The 15,917-nt window shown below is 43.2% G+C and overlaps 1 protein-coding gene across 1 annotated transcript in view; it reads right to left on the bottom strand.

The window, feature by feature from the left end:
- Positions 1-15,917, bottom strand: part of SFMBT2 (Scm like with four mbt domains 2) — a 110,176-nt gene that overhangs the window by 52,979 nt on the left and 41,280 nt on the right. Inside the window, exons 5-7 of the mRNA XM_059847544.1 lie at positions 11,687-11,775; positions 8,295-8,541; positions 3,343-3,440 (exon numbers count right to left, since the gene is read on the bottom strand). Of these exons, the coding sequence (XP_059703527.1) occupies positions 3,343-3,440; positions 8,295-8,541; positions 11,687-11,775 (434 nt within the window). The remainder of the gene's footprint in view (positions 1-3,342; positions 3,441-8,294; positions 8,542-11,686; positions 11,776-15,917) is intronic.

Genomic DNA, 15,917 nt, shown 5'->3' with positions numbered 1-15,917 from the left:
GTTTGGAGCATGGTTCCCTCTTAGAGAGCACCAGCAATGCCAGCACCGAAGCAAACCACTGAATTCATTCCACTTAACTTGAAATCAGGCCCGGCAACATTTTGACCATTTTTATTCACAACAAGCCATGACCATTTAATCAGGTGTCACCTGAAGCCCAAGCCATCATTTATGACCAGCATCAAACCAACTGTAGGATCATCCCAAGAGCACCCTGAAATCAGAGCAGACACAGCAAAGGACACATGTCCTTGGGTTGTGGCCTTTGGGAAGGATTTGTGCTCCTAAGCCATTCAAACATCCTTGAAAACCCTGTCTGTATTTATTTTTCTTCAAGGATCAACATGTTTTCTGAAAGGCAGGGAACGACAAAATAGCAGGTGCATTGCAAAAAGCTTTTGTGAGGAGGAAAATTTATTCCAGGATGTGCAGTTTTCAAAACACTATGTTTAGTAGCTGCATAATAGCAGCATTTTGTGACAGTTAAACATCATGTTCCTTCTCAAAGGATCCTAAAGCATTTTACAAACACTTCCAACATATGGCCAAGTGTAAAACAGCACCAGGAAAAAAAAAAAAAGAAAAGAAAATCCTGTTTGCAGCCTTCTCTCCTGATTTTTGCAACCAGCTCCTGTGGTCTGGCATCCTCTCCCTGGATGCCAAGAGGGGATCAGGGCTGTGCTTCTGCAAGGGGTTTTTGGAGCTGCTGCTGAAGACTACCACGTGCCAAGCTCAGCTCTGCCACGCTTCTGAGCATTGATAATGCTCAGACCCATGGTTTTTGAGCTCTCAGGCAGAACCCAACCCTGTGACACCAAAACTGAGGAGTGTCACAGCTGACAGGGCTGACGGACCCCTGAGAGCAGCTGCTTCTCACCCTGCAAACGTGGCTCTGCTCTGCCAGTGCCACCTCCTGGGGACAGCTTGATGGCACCACAGTGACACTTCCCTCAGTCACGCAGAGCTTTAAGGACAACATGGATTTAAGTCATAATCCAGCCCAGGGGACGTGCTCATGAAGAGCAAGCACACACCTACACCCTGCTCAGCCAGGGAATTCTGCAGGGAAATGTGGAAAAAACAGAATGTAACTGCTCAGTGTGCAGTTACCATGTCTGCCAAAGTAGACATTTTCAGCTTTCCAGAAGATCTCTAAGAGTTGCCAGCTGTCAAACCTTGTCTTTTTAATCTTATCTAACAAACAGCTACAATATCAAGGAGCCCCAGGCACAGTGTAAAGACACTACTTCTGTGCTGGATTCGTAAATAAAATTTAAAAAATTAAAATTAAAAGGAAGTTATAAAAGACACCTTTGGATACAACACTCTTTGCTGGGATCTGAAATTCTACTTGAAGGTCCCACACCTTGGCTTTCTTTGCAGGATCAGGTGAGTTTACTCCCAGACAGTCTCCTAAAGCCTTAACTCATGTTTAAGTCATTACTAGAGGAAGACTTGCTCACAGGCACAGATGACATCTTGTCTTTTTCTCCTTAATTAAGATGTACAAAATGGGGTTGATTCACCCTAAATGGGCAGAATGAAGTGATGCCCACACACAAAAAATTGATTCAGTCTCCTGCCTTCCTGGCACCAGAACCAGGGCTCAGACAGCACCAAAATCTGAATTCTGCTCATCTTGTGCTCACCTTCCACATTATGATAAACAGAGAAGTCCTACTGACCTAATCATGGACCTAAACAATGACATTTTTGCCACATTTGACCCCAAAGTAACCCAACTCTTGGGCCATTCAAGCCTTCTAAGGTTTTGCACTGTCTTCCAAGAGGAACCTCTCTGCAAGCTCCAAGCACACAGCACAGCAAGTGGGATTTGCTGAATTCAAATTTATGACCTGCATGCAATAATTAAAATAAGTGGGTATAAGTCTGGCATGCTGGGAAGAACCAGCAACACAGCTGTTAGTTATAAACTTTTTTTTTTAAAAAAAGGATGTTTCATGAGCCTCATCAGAAACATTCTTCACTCTTTCACACAGGCAGGAATAAAATTTACACATCAGAATTTCCCTTCTGTGATTTAATCCCTGCCCCACACAAAGCATTTTTGATCTTGAAGCTGCCAATGCAAACTTTTAATAGAGTTGGCAGATGGAAGCCTTGGATGAGATGAATGGCAGAGACCCAGAACTCTGTACACACCACTTCCATCCCAGCACAGGGCTCCTCAAGCCCACATCTGTGCCCAAGGCCAACTCCAATCTTCCCTCTTCTCCCAGCACAGCAGAGCTCCCACACTGCCAACGAGCCTGGGCTATTAGCAAAGTGTCCCCAAATTAATGTTGCTAATTTGAGTGCATCCCAGCTGGGTGAGGAGCCTGGATTCCTCATGGGAAGCTGCTGGCATGTCCCTGCAGGGAGGGTGAAGGTGGCACTGGGGTTTTGTGGCAGCCAGAACAGGACATGGTAAGAGACTTAATCCAATTATAGAACCATCAAATTGTTTCAGTTGGAAAAGCCCTCTAAGATCAAAGTCCAGCCATTAACCCAGCACTGCCAAGGCCACCACCAAGTGCCACATCCACGCATGAACTGCACCAATTCCAGGGAGGTTTTGAATATCCCAGTGCAGTGCTGCTGAAGGGCTGGGAAGGAACCCAGAGGGTCCCCAGGCTGGTAGTAGGGAGGGCAGCCTGGTCCACCATGTCCCCAAGCAGGAGGTGACAGCAGAGCCATGGGGACACTGCTGTGCTCCCACACACCTCCCTGAGCATCCCCTCACTGCCCATCCCACCCCAGCCAGGATGGAACTGCTGGAAACCAGGCAGGCACAGCTGTAAATCAGGATTATCTGGAGCCACCATGGTTAACAGCAGTGCAGATTTACACAGGAAATTAAAGGCAGTGCCTTGGGGCTGAAGCACCAGAGAATAAAAAAAAAATTTAAAAAAGAAGATGCAAGAACAAAATCATCTCTCACTTCCACCACAGGATCCTGAAGGAGGTTTCTCTACCTTGTGGTTGTGATCAGGTGAAAACTTTGGTGCAAGGCTTACAGAAATCTGTCCAGTTTGTGTAAACTTTTATATTCATAGCCTTACTATTTCAGTTATGTATGATGTCTTTGCACAGATTTAACAGGATAAGACTCAGGAAAAAATAACTGGAGAAATCCCTGCTGGTCAATCACAGCCCCCAGAAAACCAACCAAGAAATAAGTCCACACATAAAAAGTGTTTTATCCAAACATCTAACTCGTGACCTTCCACGGTTATATATTATAGCAAAGGCCTTTCCAGAAAAAGTTTAACATGAGCTGCTAAACAGGGCATGATATTTATTCATCACAGGTTCCACAAGCAAAGGAAAAGTATCTTTTACCTTGAACACTTCCATTGGAAGAGGAAAATTTGCTGCATCATTAAGGGATTTTTCCAGAGCGCATTTCCACTCAGTTATAGTCTTCAGAGAACAGATATCTAAAGGGATGACAATAACAAAAAGAAAAAAAAGAACAACAAAACCAAGAGGTGACTTTTTGGAGATCAAACATTTTTGGAAGACTAAAGTTCTTAAGTCATATGAATGGACAGAGGAAGTGAAATGAACAGTGTCTATATACCAAGCTGTGCAGCATGGATAAATTCAACACAAAAGCAGCTAGCAGGGGCACACTGGAGAAAGACTGTGTTTTATAACCTGGAGTAAAACCCAGGAAAATTCACATCCTTCAAATACTGCTGAAGGAACGAGAATCATATTATCTCATTACTTGAAAATAGTGAAAAAACTCTCCTTTGATTTTCATTTCTCAAAATACCTGATGTTTCCTCGTTTGAGGAGCCTCAGGTCTTCAAGCAATATTAGTCACATTTGAACCAAACAAATATTATCATTATTAAGACACCTTTTCATCTGAAAGTGTTTGGGTTTTGGGTTTTTTTTTTAAATTGCAAGGTTGGGGTGGGTGTGGGAAGAAACATTTCAGCTAAATCTCTACCCAGACACATTTTATGGTATCACACTCAAACCGGAGCATCACACCATAGCAAGAACTTAAACTTATGAAATTTCTTTATCGTTATACTTTTAGGTAACATCTTTGTGCAGCTTCACATTGCTTGCAGTGAGTTTCTTTACACAGGTTTAATATTATTAAATCATGATATTAACAAGCCCTTTATGGTTCAGTGCAGTGAAATGCCTATGAATCATCAAAGGGAACAATGTAGGAAACAATGCTGTGATGAGGAACATTATATTGGATTTACTCCTGCCCTAGAAAACACATTGTTATCTTGCAAGTAACAAGTTATTGCAGAACATTCATATCAAGGCCTCAAAGAGAGAAGATAGGTAGATAGATTGCAACAATTATTAAAATGGAAATGAACATTTGCTCAGTAATAAACTCAAACCTTGATACAGAGTGAAGAGCGTGGAGCTTTTCTTTGGCCAGTCTGGCTCCCCTCATTCACATTCAATTTGGCCCAATTTGCATTTAAATCCTGTACATCTAATAACCATATATATTTACTAGCTAGCAGAAGATTTACTGCTGTATCCAACAATTCTGAAGGAGGGAATAAAAAATATGTGTAAGAACAAAAAAGGAATTGGCAAGCACTGTTTCCACCTAGCACTGATGGTACAAGAGAATTTTATGCTCTGAACTCAACAGATTTAAGACCTTATCAATGCAGGATTTGCAGAATCACTCACTGAAGTGGATGTATTTATACTTCCACTATATCAGATCTCACTACTTCAGAACAGACATCAAGGATATGCATATGAATTTAAACACACTTGAAGGGGAATGTTAACCTTTCAGGGCAGTATTTTTAATTCCTCAGCTGCCTGGTTATTAATGGGAATATAGATTTCAAGTCTTTGTTTACAATGTGTGCAGCGGGCACGAGTGTTAAGAAGTGCACTCTTTATCTAATTGTTCATTATTTTATAGTTTTGTTGCCCCACTTCTCCCTTGCTTGCAGGAATTCTGATCAGCATGAAGTGCAGGGAGGGGGACGACCCACCTTGTTTCTTTCTTTTTTGGTTTAATTTACAGGGAAATACTTAACACAACATGATTTTGCCCCATGCTGCAACCAGCCTGTTGTTTCAGGTCTGAGTTCAGAAAAACTCTGCCTGATGCTTCCCTGCTGGAAACAGACCCTCATTTTCTACTATGATGCCAGTGAAGCACAGGAAAGATGAAATCGGCATTTTGGGCAACTTTGGCCAAAATCAGTGAAAACAAGCAGCAACTTCTCTGGGCAGTGTCAACAAAATTCAAGATACAGAGGCACCTCCAGTGGTTTCAAGGGCCAGCAAGGAATATCACGTGCACATTTAATTAGTGGCATCTCACTTATGCTGGCAAATGTACGGATACTAAACTACATGGTCAAAAGAGCATAAAGCGTTTCATTTAAGTGTCAGGGCTCCAGGTAATTGAACAAAGTGTACTGTGTCAATTTGTATTAGGGTTCACAAGCAGTGAGCAATTAAAATGACTGGCAATTTGTCTTTAAATAGGAAGCAGCACAAAACGGGATAATCTCGTCCTGCATAAACAGCTGAGCTCAGGCCATCAGTGGCTCTGTGTCAAGCAGCCTGTGCCAATTTGCACTAGCAAGGAGGTTTATTCCAGACTCAGATATACATCTGAAGGGAAAAATAAGCTATAACCCCTTTGCTTCAGTTAAATGGGCTTGTGAGATGTACACAGTCCGTCTGAAGGAGACAGCTGAGATGCTGTTTCATAAAACCATTGAATGGTTTGGGTTGGAAGGGACCTCAGACACCATCTAGTTTCAAGCCCCAGAGGACCCTCTTTCACATTAAGTGGGTGTTAGGATGTGGGTGGCTTCAGGAAAAAGACCACTCCATCCAAAATATTGTTTGGGTCCATGGGATCTCCTTTATCTGAGATGTTCTGCATCCTGAAAGACTGACCTGGAAACCTGGCCAGGTGCCAGAGATGGATCAACAGGGAAAAGTCACACCCCAGACACAGAGGGAAGTAAATCTCAGGGTGGATATGTAGAATCCTAGTCAAGGGTAGCCAAAGCACTGTCACAAGCTGCAGAAGTGATGTATAAAAACGCTCTTGTTTGATAGCTAGGGGACACACAGCCTGATTTGGGAGCAGCTACATGTCCTCAGCATCTCCTCAGAGGAGACTCGTAACATATTTGACATACAGTCCAAGGCTGTTACCTTTATCAATCCAACAGCTGCCTTAACTGGCTTCAGATGTTCAAACTTTAGGACAACCAGGTGTGCGTTCATTGGTTTCAACCCTCGTGAGTGAAAAAAATAGGCTTAGAAAGAGGTCATGTCATCTTACCTATGTTAGCTGTTGTGTCTTAGCACCCTCTCTCTATAGCACCCTCTTTATAAAGAGAAGACTCATTATAAAGAGAAGACTTCTCATGCAGAACTGTCTTTTGATGCCAGCACCACGGCAGGTGAATCTAATCCCTGATGAGTAAAAAACAAAAGTGCTGCCCAAAGACTCTCTCCTTTCTAAGAAGGTCCACACTAGGTCTTTCACACAACAGACATCTTCCTAGTCCAAGTGCTCTCCCCTAAAGAAGTCACTAAGGGACACACCCATGACACAGTCTCCAGGCCTCAGGTCCTTAGGAAATTTCATTTTTTGAGTTTATTGATTAACAGCCTCATCCCTGAGTTTCTTTAGAGCTCTCTGCTGCCAGCATCTCGTCCTCACAACTCACTACTGCTTCCCTGATTGCTCCAAGATTCCTTGGAGCAATCTGTAGACCTTCAATTTGAAGGTCTGTAGACCTTCAATTTGAAGAAGACCCCATAAGATCAGCCACTTGGGGGTATTTTCTGTCTTCTTCCTCTCAGTTAATGCCTCATACACTTCATTAATTCATTGTGCCTCATGGATACGTTGGATGGTTGGGCAAAAAAATCTTAAAGGTTTTTTCCCAACCTTGATGATTCTGTGTTAGGTGGATATCAAATGACCAGGAGTGGAACAACCAGCATTCCTGCCTCCAGAAACTCCTCAGATTTCCACTCCTGACTGGCTACTCCCTGCAGTGCAGTGTCTGACAGCTGGGTCACAAGGGGGGATCAGTGAAAGACCCCAGGAGCAGCAATCAGGAGAGGACTTGGGGAAAAACAGAAGAGTTCAGACCTGAAGGGTCTTTTCACAGCAAAATCCTACAAGGCTTAACTTCAGGAGATGTAAAATAATGAAGACCTATTTAAATCAGGAAGAAGATCTGGGCATTGAGTCCAGGTAACAATAACAATGTTGACTAAAAAGTGAATGACCAGAGAAATGAGAGGAAACAGCTATCAAGTGAAAACAGGTAAGAACAAGAGAAAAAAAAAGTTAAATCAAGGAGAGGGGAGAAGAAAAGTAAACAACTCCAGGAAATAAAGAGTCCAGCAACAAGTTTAGAGAAAGACAACTGAAAAAAAATGAAAAGAAAGGCATGAGGGGTAGGAATCCATAGAGAAGGATGTACAACTGGATAAAAGGAGGAAAGAGGAGAAAGCAAATGGAATGAACAAAGAGGAAGAACAAATCTCCTCTGGGCCATTTCTATATTCCTCAAACCTGTACAGGCCAAGAGGGTTCAGAGATGGTCAATGAAAAAGTTGTATCTCTGTAACTCAAAGACTCTGTAAAATAACAGTGGGTGATATTCATGCTGTCCAGCATTCACATCTGATTTAGCAGTGATGGGGAACATTGATTCCTACCTACCAGTGAAGAAAAATACTTCCAAAAAGCACTCAAGACCCAAGTCCCAGACAAACTTGTGAATATGAGAATTGAACATGTGGGGGTCAACTCTCCTCATTAGGTGTGAGGGACAGAAGCCACATCAGAAACACCTTCCCAGAGGAGGTGAATTTAATATTCATGGAAAAACTTACACCCACAGCAGAAAGAAAATGAGGCACAGACCTGGACACACTGTAAACCTACACAGGAGAAGGTGGATCAATCTGTGATCCCAGACTGGCTTAACTGCAGTCCCAGACCCTTTCCATCTGAGGTGGTTTGAACACTAAACTCAACCCTAAAGAGCTTCATCTCCAAGCTGTAATCTCCTGGTGTTTCATACGGTCTGACAGACTTGCAAAGACTTCAGTTGAATTTATTTAACAAACAATACAGTTCACCTGACCCACTGTGAACCCAAATTAGGTGGATCTCACCTCCCATCTGTGCCACAGCCAGAAACTACTGACAAAGCAATGTGAATGCTGGGAAAGGACAAAGCATCTCAAAACATCAGTGAACACCACAGAGACAGCATTTCAAGGAGGTTCTTTACCTGCAGGTGGGTCCATTCTGTATTTATTCTCTTGACACCAACCGACTGGTCGAAGTCTGCAATCCAAGTAAAACAACCACTGGTCATAGGATTCAGTCTCCTCCAATCCCACATAGCGAAGGCGTAATCTTCCTCCAACATTTTCAACCACACTAACTATCCAGTACTGAAAGGGATTCTGGGAATCCTGCAGCTCTATTAAGGAATCAACTGTAATGAGGTCTACAGGGTTTTTTCCTCGCAGAGGCTGTTTGAATAGAAGCAAAACTCCTTATTTTAAACTTTATTTGAAGACTTCTCAAGGAAACAGATGACAGCAGAAGATTATTTTTGTTTTTCACACCATCATCCAAGCGATCAGCAAACAGTCTGTTCTTCTTCTATTTTACCCAATGTCTTCCAAGTGCAAATTCAGAAGTAAAACAGAAAACAACAGTTGTGCTAATTTCTCAACCGACATCATCAACAACAACAACAAAAAAAAAAGAATAATAAAGGTGGAACAGCTCGTAAGGCACATCCATTTAGGATGCTCCTGAACTACTCAAAGCCCAGTTGTACTGAAGGATTTTAAACAAATTCTCATTGATTGCAGCTGATAAGAACCAACCACAGGACTGGACCCTAATATTTATCTAAAAGGTGACTACTCTGTGCATGACCCAGAAATTTCACTCTGTGTACTGATCTCTTTCACCAAAGATCAGCTGTATCTTATTGCTACTGGCATGGAGAGGAAATTTTCCCCCCAGCCATGGATGCAGGAGTCTGTGGGGGTTATTCCAAAGCTCAAAGCCCACAGCAGGTTTGGATCCAAGCCCAAGGCACACAGGATTTGTTGGGTCAAGCCACGATGCCCAAGAAATCCCAGTGACTGAGGTTATTTGCTTCCACATGGTTATTTTCTGGGATCCCAGTTTTGCAGCCCTTTACACATGTGTGTAACTTTCCACCTGCAAGCACAGGCATTAAAAAACCATGAGATGCTCTGCAGAACAACCCCTTTGGGGCTCAGTGGTTTTGTTTTGTGACTGTGAGCATCTCTGTGTTCTCAAGCTTTAACATAATGGTTAGATTTCTTATTTTTTTTATTAAATACAAGTTTGAATTCTTATGCAATGTCTCAGTTCCAGGGTTTTAAGAGCAGCATTAAAATGACCCCAAGACTTGGAAGCACTGGTCCCCAAAGGAGATGCTAAGCAAAGGCAAAATACATTAAAAACAAAGACTTTTTTTTTTCCTGTGTGTTTGTCCCACTTTTACTTAATTAAACCATATAAACATTTCACATTACTTTTTAAAATATTAATTCTGTAAATCAAGAGTCAGTCCAGGATGGTTCTTTCTAATAGTGGCTACAAAACAAAACAAGGAGAATGCCTTATTTTTCAAAAAGTTATTTTTCGTACTGAATATTGAAAATATTGAAATTTTGGGATGCAACTGATTTTCATACATCTCTCTTAATCCAGAAAAGCAGGCAAGAGCATGAGAATATGGTAAAAAATGCAATTAAAATTAACAAAAAGCTTATCACGTGTACAATTTCAAACAAATTTAAGATTAACAGATATTTCTCAGAACAATATATTTGCCATAATAAGCTACTTTTCTACAGTGCAAGCTGCAAGCATCTGTATAATCTCTTCAAATATTATTTCATGCCAAAATGCAGTGTCAGAATTTAATAATACAACAGAAATCCACTTTACTGTGGATTTTTCCCCCTCTCATACAACTGCTTGCAACAAAATATTCTTTAATATGAAACGATGGTGTAATGATTTAACTTATTATAATAAATCCCTGGCTGTATCAAAGTGAATATTGCTTCCCTGATTTGTGTGCTAAATTTTAAGCCAATGGGCTGTCACTTACCCCATGAGAACTGAATGGCTAGGATTAATAATCAGCTTGCATGAAATATTAACATTTACCATCATGCAAGAACCCTTCACGTGCTTAGCTGGCACGTAAAAAAAAAAAAAATAGGATTTAAAAAGTAGCACTACATATTGATTTAACAGTCTAACAACAATCTGCAGCACTCATGAACAGCAAATCTGTCAACAGGGGCCAACATACATTGCATGACACAGACAGCACTGAGCACATAAAACACCAGGAAAGGGTCAGAAACTGTTTCAAGCCAACACAATGTTTTCTCTCTCTGCTTTTCTGCCTGGGGCTGCCTCTCTTCCCTGCCTGCAGAAAGGGGAGGCTTGGCACACACCAGGGATGGGGGCTGGACACCACCAGATTTCTGCATGTGCCACCTGGGAGGAGTCCAGGAATGGGGATGCAGCAGGATGTGGATTATTTGGGGTCTGCAAGGCTGTTCACCCCTCAGACTGGGGGAAAAAAACCCTCATGGTACAATATTAATTCTCCCTGCCAGGTCCATTGATACTACTTGGGCATGTGGAAAAAGGATGCAGCTGTGGATGCTGGAAGTGACCAAGGACAAAATGACCAAAAATGGTGCCTGGATGGACACTGGCTTCCCACAAGCCAACGTGAGCACTTTCACAAATTCCTGTATGCCCCTGCTCTCAGCCTAAACACAGAGGGACAAGGAATGAGGGGCTCCTGCAGGACCATCATCTCCTCTCTAAATGCCCCCTCAGCACCCACAGGAGAGCAGGGCAGGCCCTGATGCAAATGCTGCCCCTGGTTTCAAGGTGAAGCTGTGGGATTTTTGTCCAGCATCTCAAGGCACACTGAGGCTGTCCCAGGTGCAAGCCACCCCATGGATTTGCTGCACAGACTGGGCTCTGGGAGCATCTAAAAAATGAACCCTTCTGAGGCCACCTCACCCAACAACTTCCCTGCTAAATGTGACTGCTGGATTTGGGTGGAGGGAATGTCCTTGAGGGAGCACTTCCCATATAAAGATAAACCTGACAGTGCTCCCCATCAACCTACTAAATCCCCTCTCCAACCTGTGCCACAGAGTCACAGAATGGGTTGGGTTGGAAGGGACCTTAAAGATCACCCAGTTCCAACCCATGCCATGGGCAGGGACACCTTCCACTAGACCAGACTGCTCCAAGCCCCATCCAACCTGGCTTTGGACACTTCCAGGGATGGGGCAGAGATGGAGTGGCAGCTCAGGTCACCAGTTTGATGGATCTAATGGGGCACTGAGGGGCTGAGCTCTCCCTTCTGTGGATCCCCTCCACACTCCATGCCTTTTTTGAGCCCCAACTTTGTAAAGAACGAAAAGGCAAAACAAACTGCCCGTGCCTGGGTGAGAAGCAGAGCCAGCAGAGTCCAGGCACTGCTGCCATGGATTTTGGGGCAGGGTCAGGTCCCAGGGCTGGCAGACACAGACACTGCAAGCACACAGTGAGGAGGAGGAGGAGGAGGAGGAACTGCAATCTAATACATACACCTTCCAGCAAATTCGCAGGGGCTGTCCTGGCGCCGGTCAGATCCTGGATGAGAAACTCTGTCCAGTCCATGTATTTCTCCTTGATTGCTGGGGAAAGGAAGGGAAGGGAAGAGAAGAAATGCTTAGCACAGCACACTGCAGCAACTTGCCACGTGTGTGTCACACAGTGGACCTGGTGTATTCATTAAGAAGAAATTCTTCATTATTAGAGGGATGAGGCACTGGCACAGGGTGCCCAGAGGAACTGTGGCTGCCCCATCCCTGGAAGTGTCCAAGGCCAGGTTGGACAGGGCTTGGAGCAACCTGGGATAGTGGAAAGTGCCCCTGCCCATGACAGGGCATGGAATGAGATGATCTTTCATGTTCCTTCCAACCCAAACCATCCTGTGATTCAATCAGAAACATCTCCTCGGATTTAACAGCTCGAAAGTTTTGGATGCAATTGCAACTCAGACAAGGAAAAAAGCTGGTTTGTTGTCCAGTTCTTTGGGCAACCTGTGCCCACAGTTAAATCCCAGAAAAAGGGAAGGTGTTGCTCCACTGTAGCCACTGACAGTGATTTACAACATCATGGCTTATCATCCCCATCTCTCCCATTCAGAATTGGCCACTGCCTGTGTAACCACTCGTTTCCTGCTTATCACCTGGGCTCAGATGTGATTTATAAAGTCTCTCTGTATGTTCACTAATGACCTCTGGGAAAAAAAGAAGCTGTGCAAACTTTCAATTCCTTGACAGGAGACCAGAAACTCCAGGTGTTTTTCCAACAGAGTAGAAAAATCAACCCTGAGAACATCATATATCAGCTGCTGAGTCAATACACTAGCAAGAAGAAAGACTTAAAGTCTTTCCCTTATCAGGAACTTCTGTTTCATTTAGGAAGAAAAAAAAAGAATAACTTCTGAAGTAAGCACTGTGAACCAGCATTAATTTAGGACATGTATGTAGTTTTATAAGATTTGAACTGAAATATATAAATTTTGCCTCTAGGATTCACATTCCAGGTCAGTTCTTGTTTAAATCAGTGGACCCATGAAGTCAATAATTCAGCAAATCTCAGCTTGACAGACAGAGATGCCTCTTCAAATGCACTGTGCAGCTGCAGTCAAAAATCCAGAAATTTGACTTTACTTCTACTTGCCTGTAGATGAGAATTAAATTACATCTGAAAATTTGTTTTCTCTCCAAACTAATCTTACTTAAATGTGAGAGAATCATCAGGAATGCAGCTATACTGCTAACTCAGAAACACCTACAGAAGGGAAAAATCACAAGCATTTGAAAATTTAAACATTTTCTCTGAATAAACAGCTAAATATGTAGTTTAAAGACCATTACCCCATGGTAATCCACAGGATTTGGCATGGATAAAGACAGAAGCCATGCCCAGGGCACCTTACCTCAACATCATTTCTGAGCTGTGCTCCTTCCCCAAAAGCCAGCTCTCCCAGGTTGAGCTAAATATCCCATTTAGATACCTAAATTACTTTAAATGTGCATTTAAATGTACTTAAAATTATCAAACCTTGCACTGCTGGACTTGAGCCTCCATAAAATAGTGTTTGAACTTGCCTGGAACCATTCTAAGTCTTTTGCAGCACCAGTTTTGCATGATTTCTGGAAGATTTATGACCTTTGCATTTTTTAAGATGAAAGAACAGCCTGAGAAGAAATGGTTTAGATATTCTCTCTCAACACTCCTGCTGTGTACACCTCATCAGTTCCTGTCCACCTAGCTCAGGATAAAGAAAACAAGCTGAATTTTGGCACCAGGGAGAGGACAGCAATTGTGGTCATGAATGAGGCTGGAGTCCCCCTAGCTCAGACTTCTGCCTCCCCCTGAGAACAGCTCTGGGTGCAGCACAGAAAGGTGCAAGTTGAGCTCCATTCTGGCTCATTCCCACAAAGTTGTCAGCCAAATTTCTGAATGCCAGAGCTTCACTACCAAGGAATGACAAATGTGATAAAAAGCACACACTTTGAACTTTCAAAGCTGGCAGGAGTGGGGGGGGAGGGAGATGGGGGGAGAATAGGATTTTCAGAGTTGACAACAGATTAACAGATTTCAGGGGCTTCCACTTCCAGATGCCCAACTGGAGATGTCATAACGATGCCTGATTCACAGATCTGGCTGTCTGTCAGTCTCCCAGTGCCTTTCAGAGAGAAAAAAAAAAAGCAAAAAAGAAAAAACTGTCCTTTTTTAAAAGACTTGCACCTCACAGTTTGACATCTAAATAAGCTGCTCTCCACATTCAGATCTGGATTAGAGGCTTCCAAAGTCCAAAAGTCACAAGGTGTCCTCTGTTTTCAGACTGAACAGGCTCAGCTGAAAAAAAAACCTGAGCTATTCTCACTTTCTAGGTGGTTTCAGAACCATCCTTCCCATACAAATCTAATTTCTAGGGTTTTCCTTTATTATGCTTTTGTGGCATAGATAAAACGACTCTGAAAACCTCTGAGAGACAGGAAATTGCACTGGAAGTTGTAGAAACAGGGATTTGTATCTTCCTCTGTGCCTACAGAGCACAATCAGCCTTCTCAGCTTTACAGTTCAAGTCACCACAGTGCAAATATTAATTTTGAGTAGTAATGAAGTGAATCTGAACGATCACGGTATCTGCAAAAGCCTTTGAGCACCAAGCAAAATGTTAAACAAATATATTCAAAGCAAGGAAAATCTGCTGGGTAAATGAGAATAGCTGTCAGTGCCATGCATGGGTGCCCAGCCTGAGCATCCCTCTCCAGAAATGCTGCTGCTCCTCTGGCATAGCAGACTCCTTCAGCACTGGGGACTAAAGCAGTGAACTTTCCATCACTATTTCCCATTTTCCCTCATCATTAGATACAGGAAAAGGCTCTGCTGAACCTCTCCTACTGCTGGACAGGCTGGGAGAACTCTGCTTTTTTTTTTGCAGCTGGCTGGCCAGCTGGTGGGAAGGGAAGGTGGCCAGGATAAAGAATCCTGCTCCATGGTGACCTAAACTCCACTAGTACTCCTGTTTTCAAAACATTTTCCCCTGCCTTAAATTAATTCAGTGAGTCAGGAGTGGTCTATGGGTTTCAGACACCTGAAAAGGATCCCACATTTCCCTCCCCAGTTCCTGAGGAGCAGCTGTAGGGATGAACCAGTTCCCAGACTCAGTGATGGGCTGGTGAAGGTGAACACTCCCAAGAGACCTCAGTGAAATTATCCACACCTGCAAAAGTAAAAACCATTAAAAAAAAACCTTGCAGCTCACTGCCTCCTTCCATGAAAAAATGATTATTTCACAGATCACCTTCTAGTTTGGCAAATATTACAGCAAATTCTGGAGTAAGAAAAAGGATCTTTCCAACATTAAGATGCAGGTTATAAAATTGAGTGCCCCTTCCACCAAGAAATGGATCATATCCAATGTCCCTCAAATTCTTCCCATTTTTCTCTACTCTTCCCACTTTTCCCTACTCAATTCACCTTGCCCACAACATCTCTAACTCCCATTCCTGTCTCCCCTTCTGACCCACTGCCATTTCCTCCCTTTTGCTCGTTGGTCTCCTTTTCCCAAGCTGTGTCCTGAGGCTCCAGGCTGCATTTGGACCTGGCACCACCTGAGGAGCAGGGGCTGCTGCCAGCTGCTCACTGGCTGATGTGCAAAGCCCCAGCAGTATTTATCATCAGCTTTTCCCCATCAGCTGCTCAAGCCCAGCCCTTCCCTTTTGCTCTGTGAGTGCTGACCATGAAAACCATTCCAAGAGCAGCTGGAAATGCTGGAGCAAGGCACACCCCATGCCCTCCAATCCCCCTGAACACGTGCCCCAGAGCCAGGACAGCAGCTTCATTCCCTGCAACCCTGTAAATCTCTGTGCCCTGCCTCAGCCTCAGCACATAATGGGTTCAGATTTATCTGCCTCTCTAGAGAAATAAGAGATTAAAAGCACATTCCCAGTCCCATGGCAGCACTGAGGCACAGGCACTCCATTCAATGAATATGAGAAACTATTATCACATTAGCAACTCTTGGGATTTTATCTCGTTTTCTAGTAGTTGCTGTTTTGCTGAGAGCCACTCCTATCAGGTTTACATAGAAATTCTCATTTTCCTTTCCTTTTTTTTTTCCCCCCCCCCAAGAACAGGACACTGCAAAGTGCAGGAAAAACCTTGAAATCTGAAAGACAGACAAGACAATGGGAAGAACATGGTTGGTTTTTTACTCTTCATGACTGTTTTTTCCCCCCAAGGCACCCACTTG

Source organism: Haemorhous mexicanus, chromosome 5, assembly GCF_027477595.1.
Source record: "Haemorhous mexicanus isolate bHaeMex1 chromosome 5, bHaeMex1.pri, whole genome shotgun sequence".
Classification (NCBI taxonomy): Eukaryota; Metazoa; Chordata; class Aves; order Passeriformes; family Fringillidae; genus Haemorhous; species Haemorhous mexicanus.
Note: the sequence above shows the minus strand (reverse complement) of the source record. Positions and strands in the feature narration are given on the sequence as shown.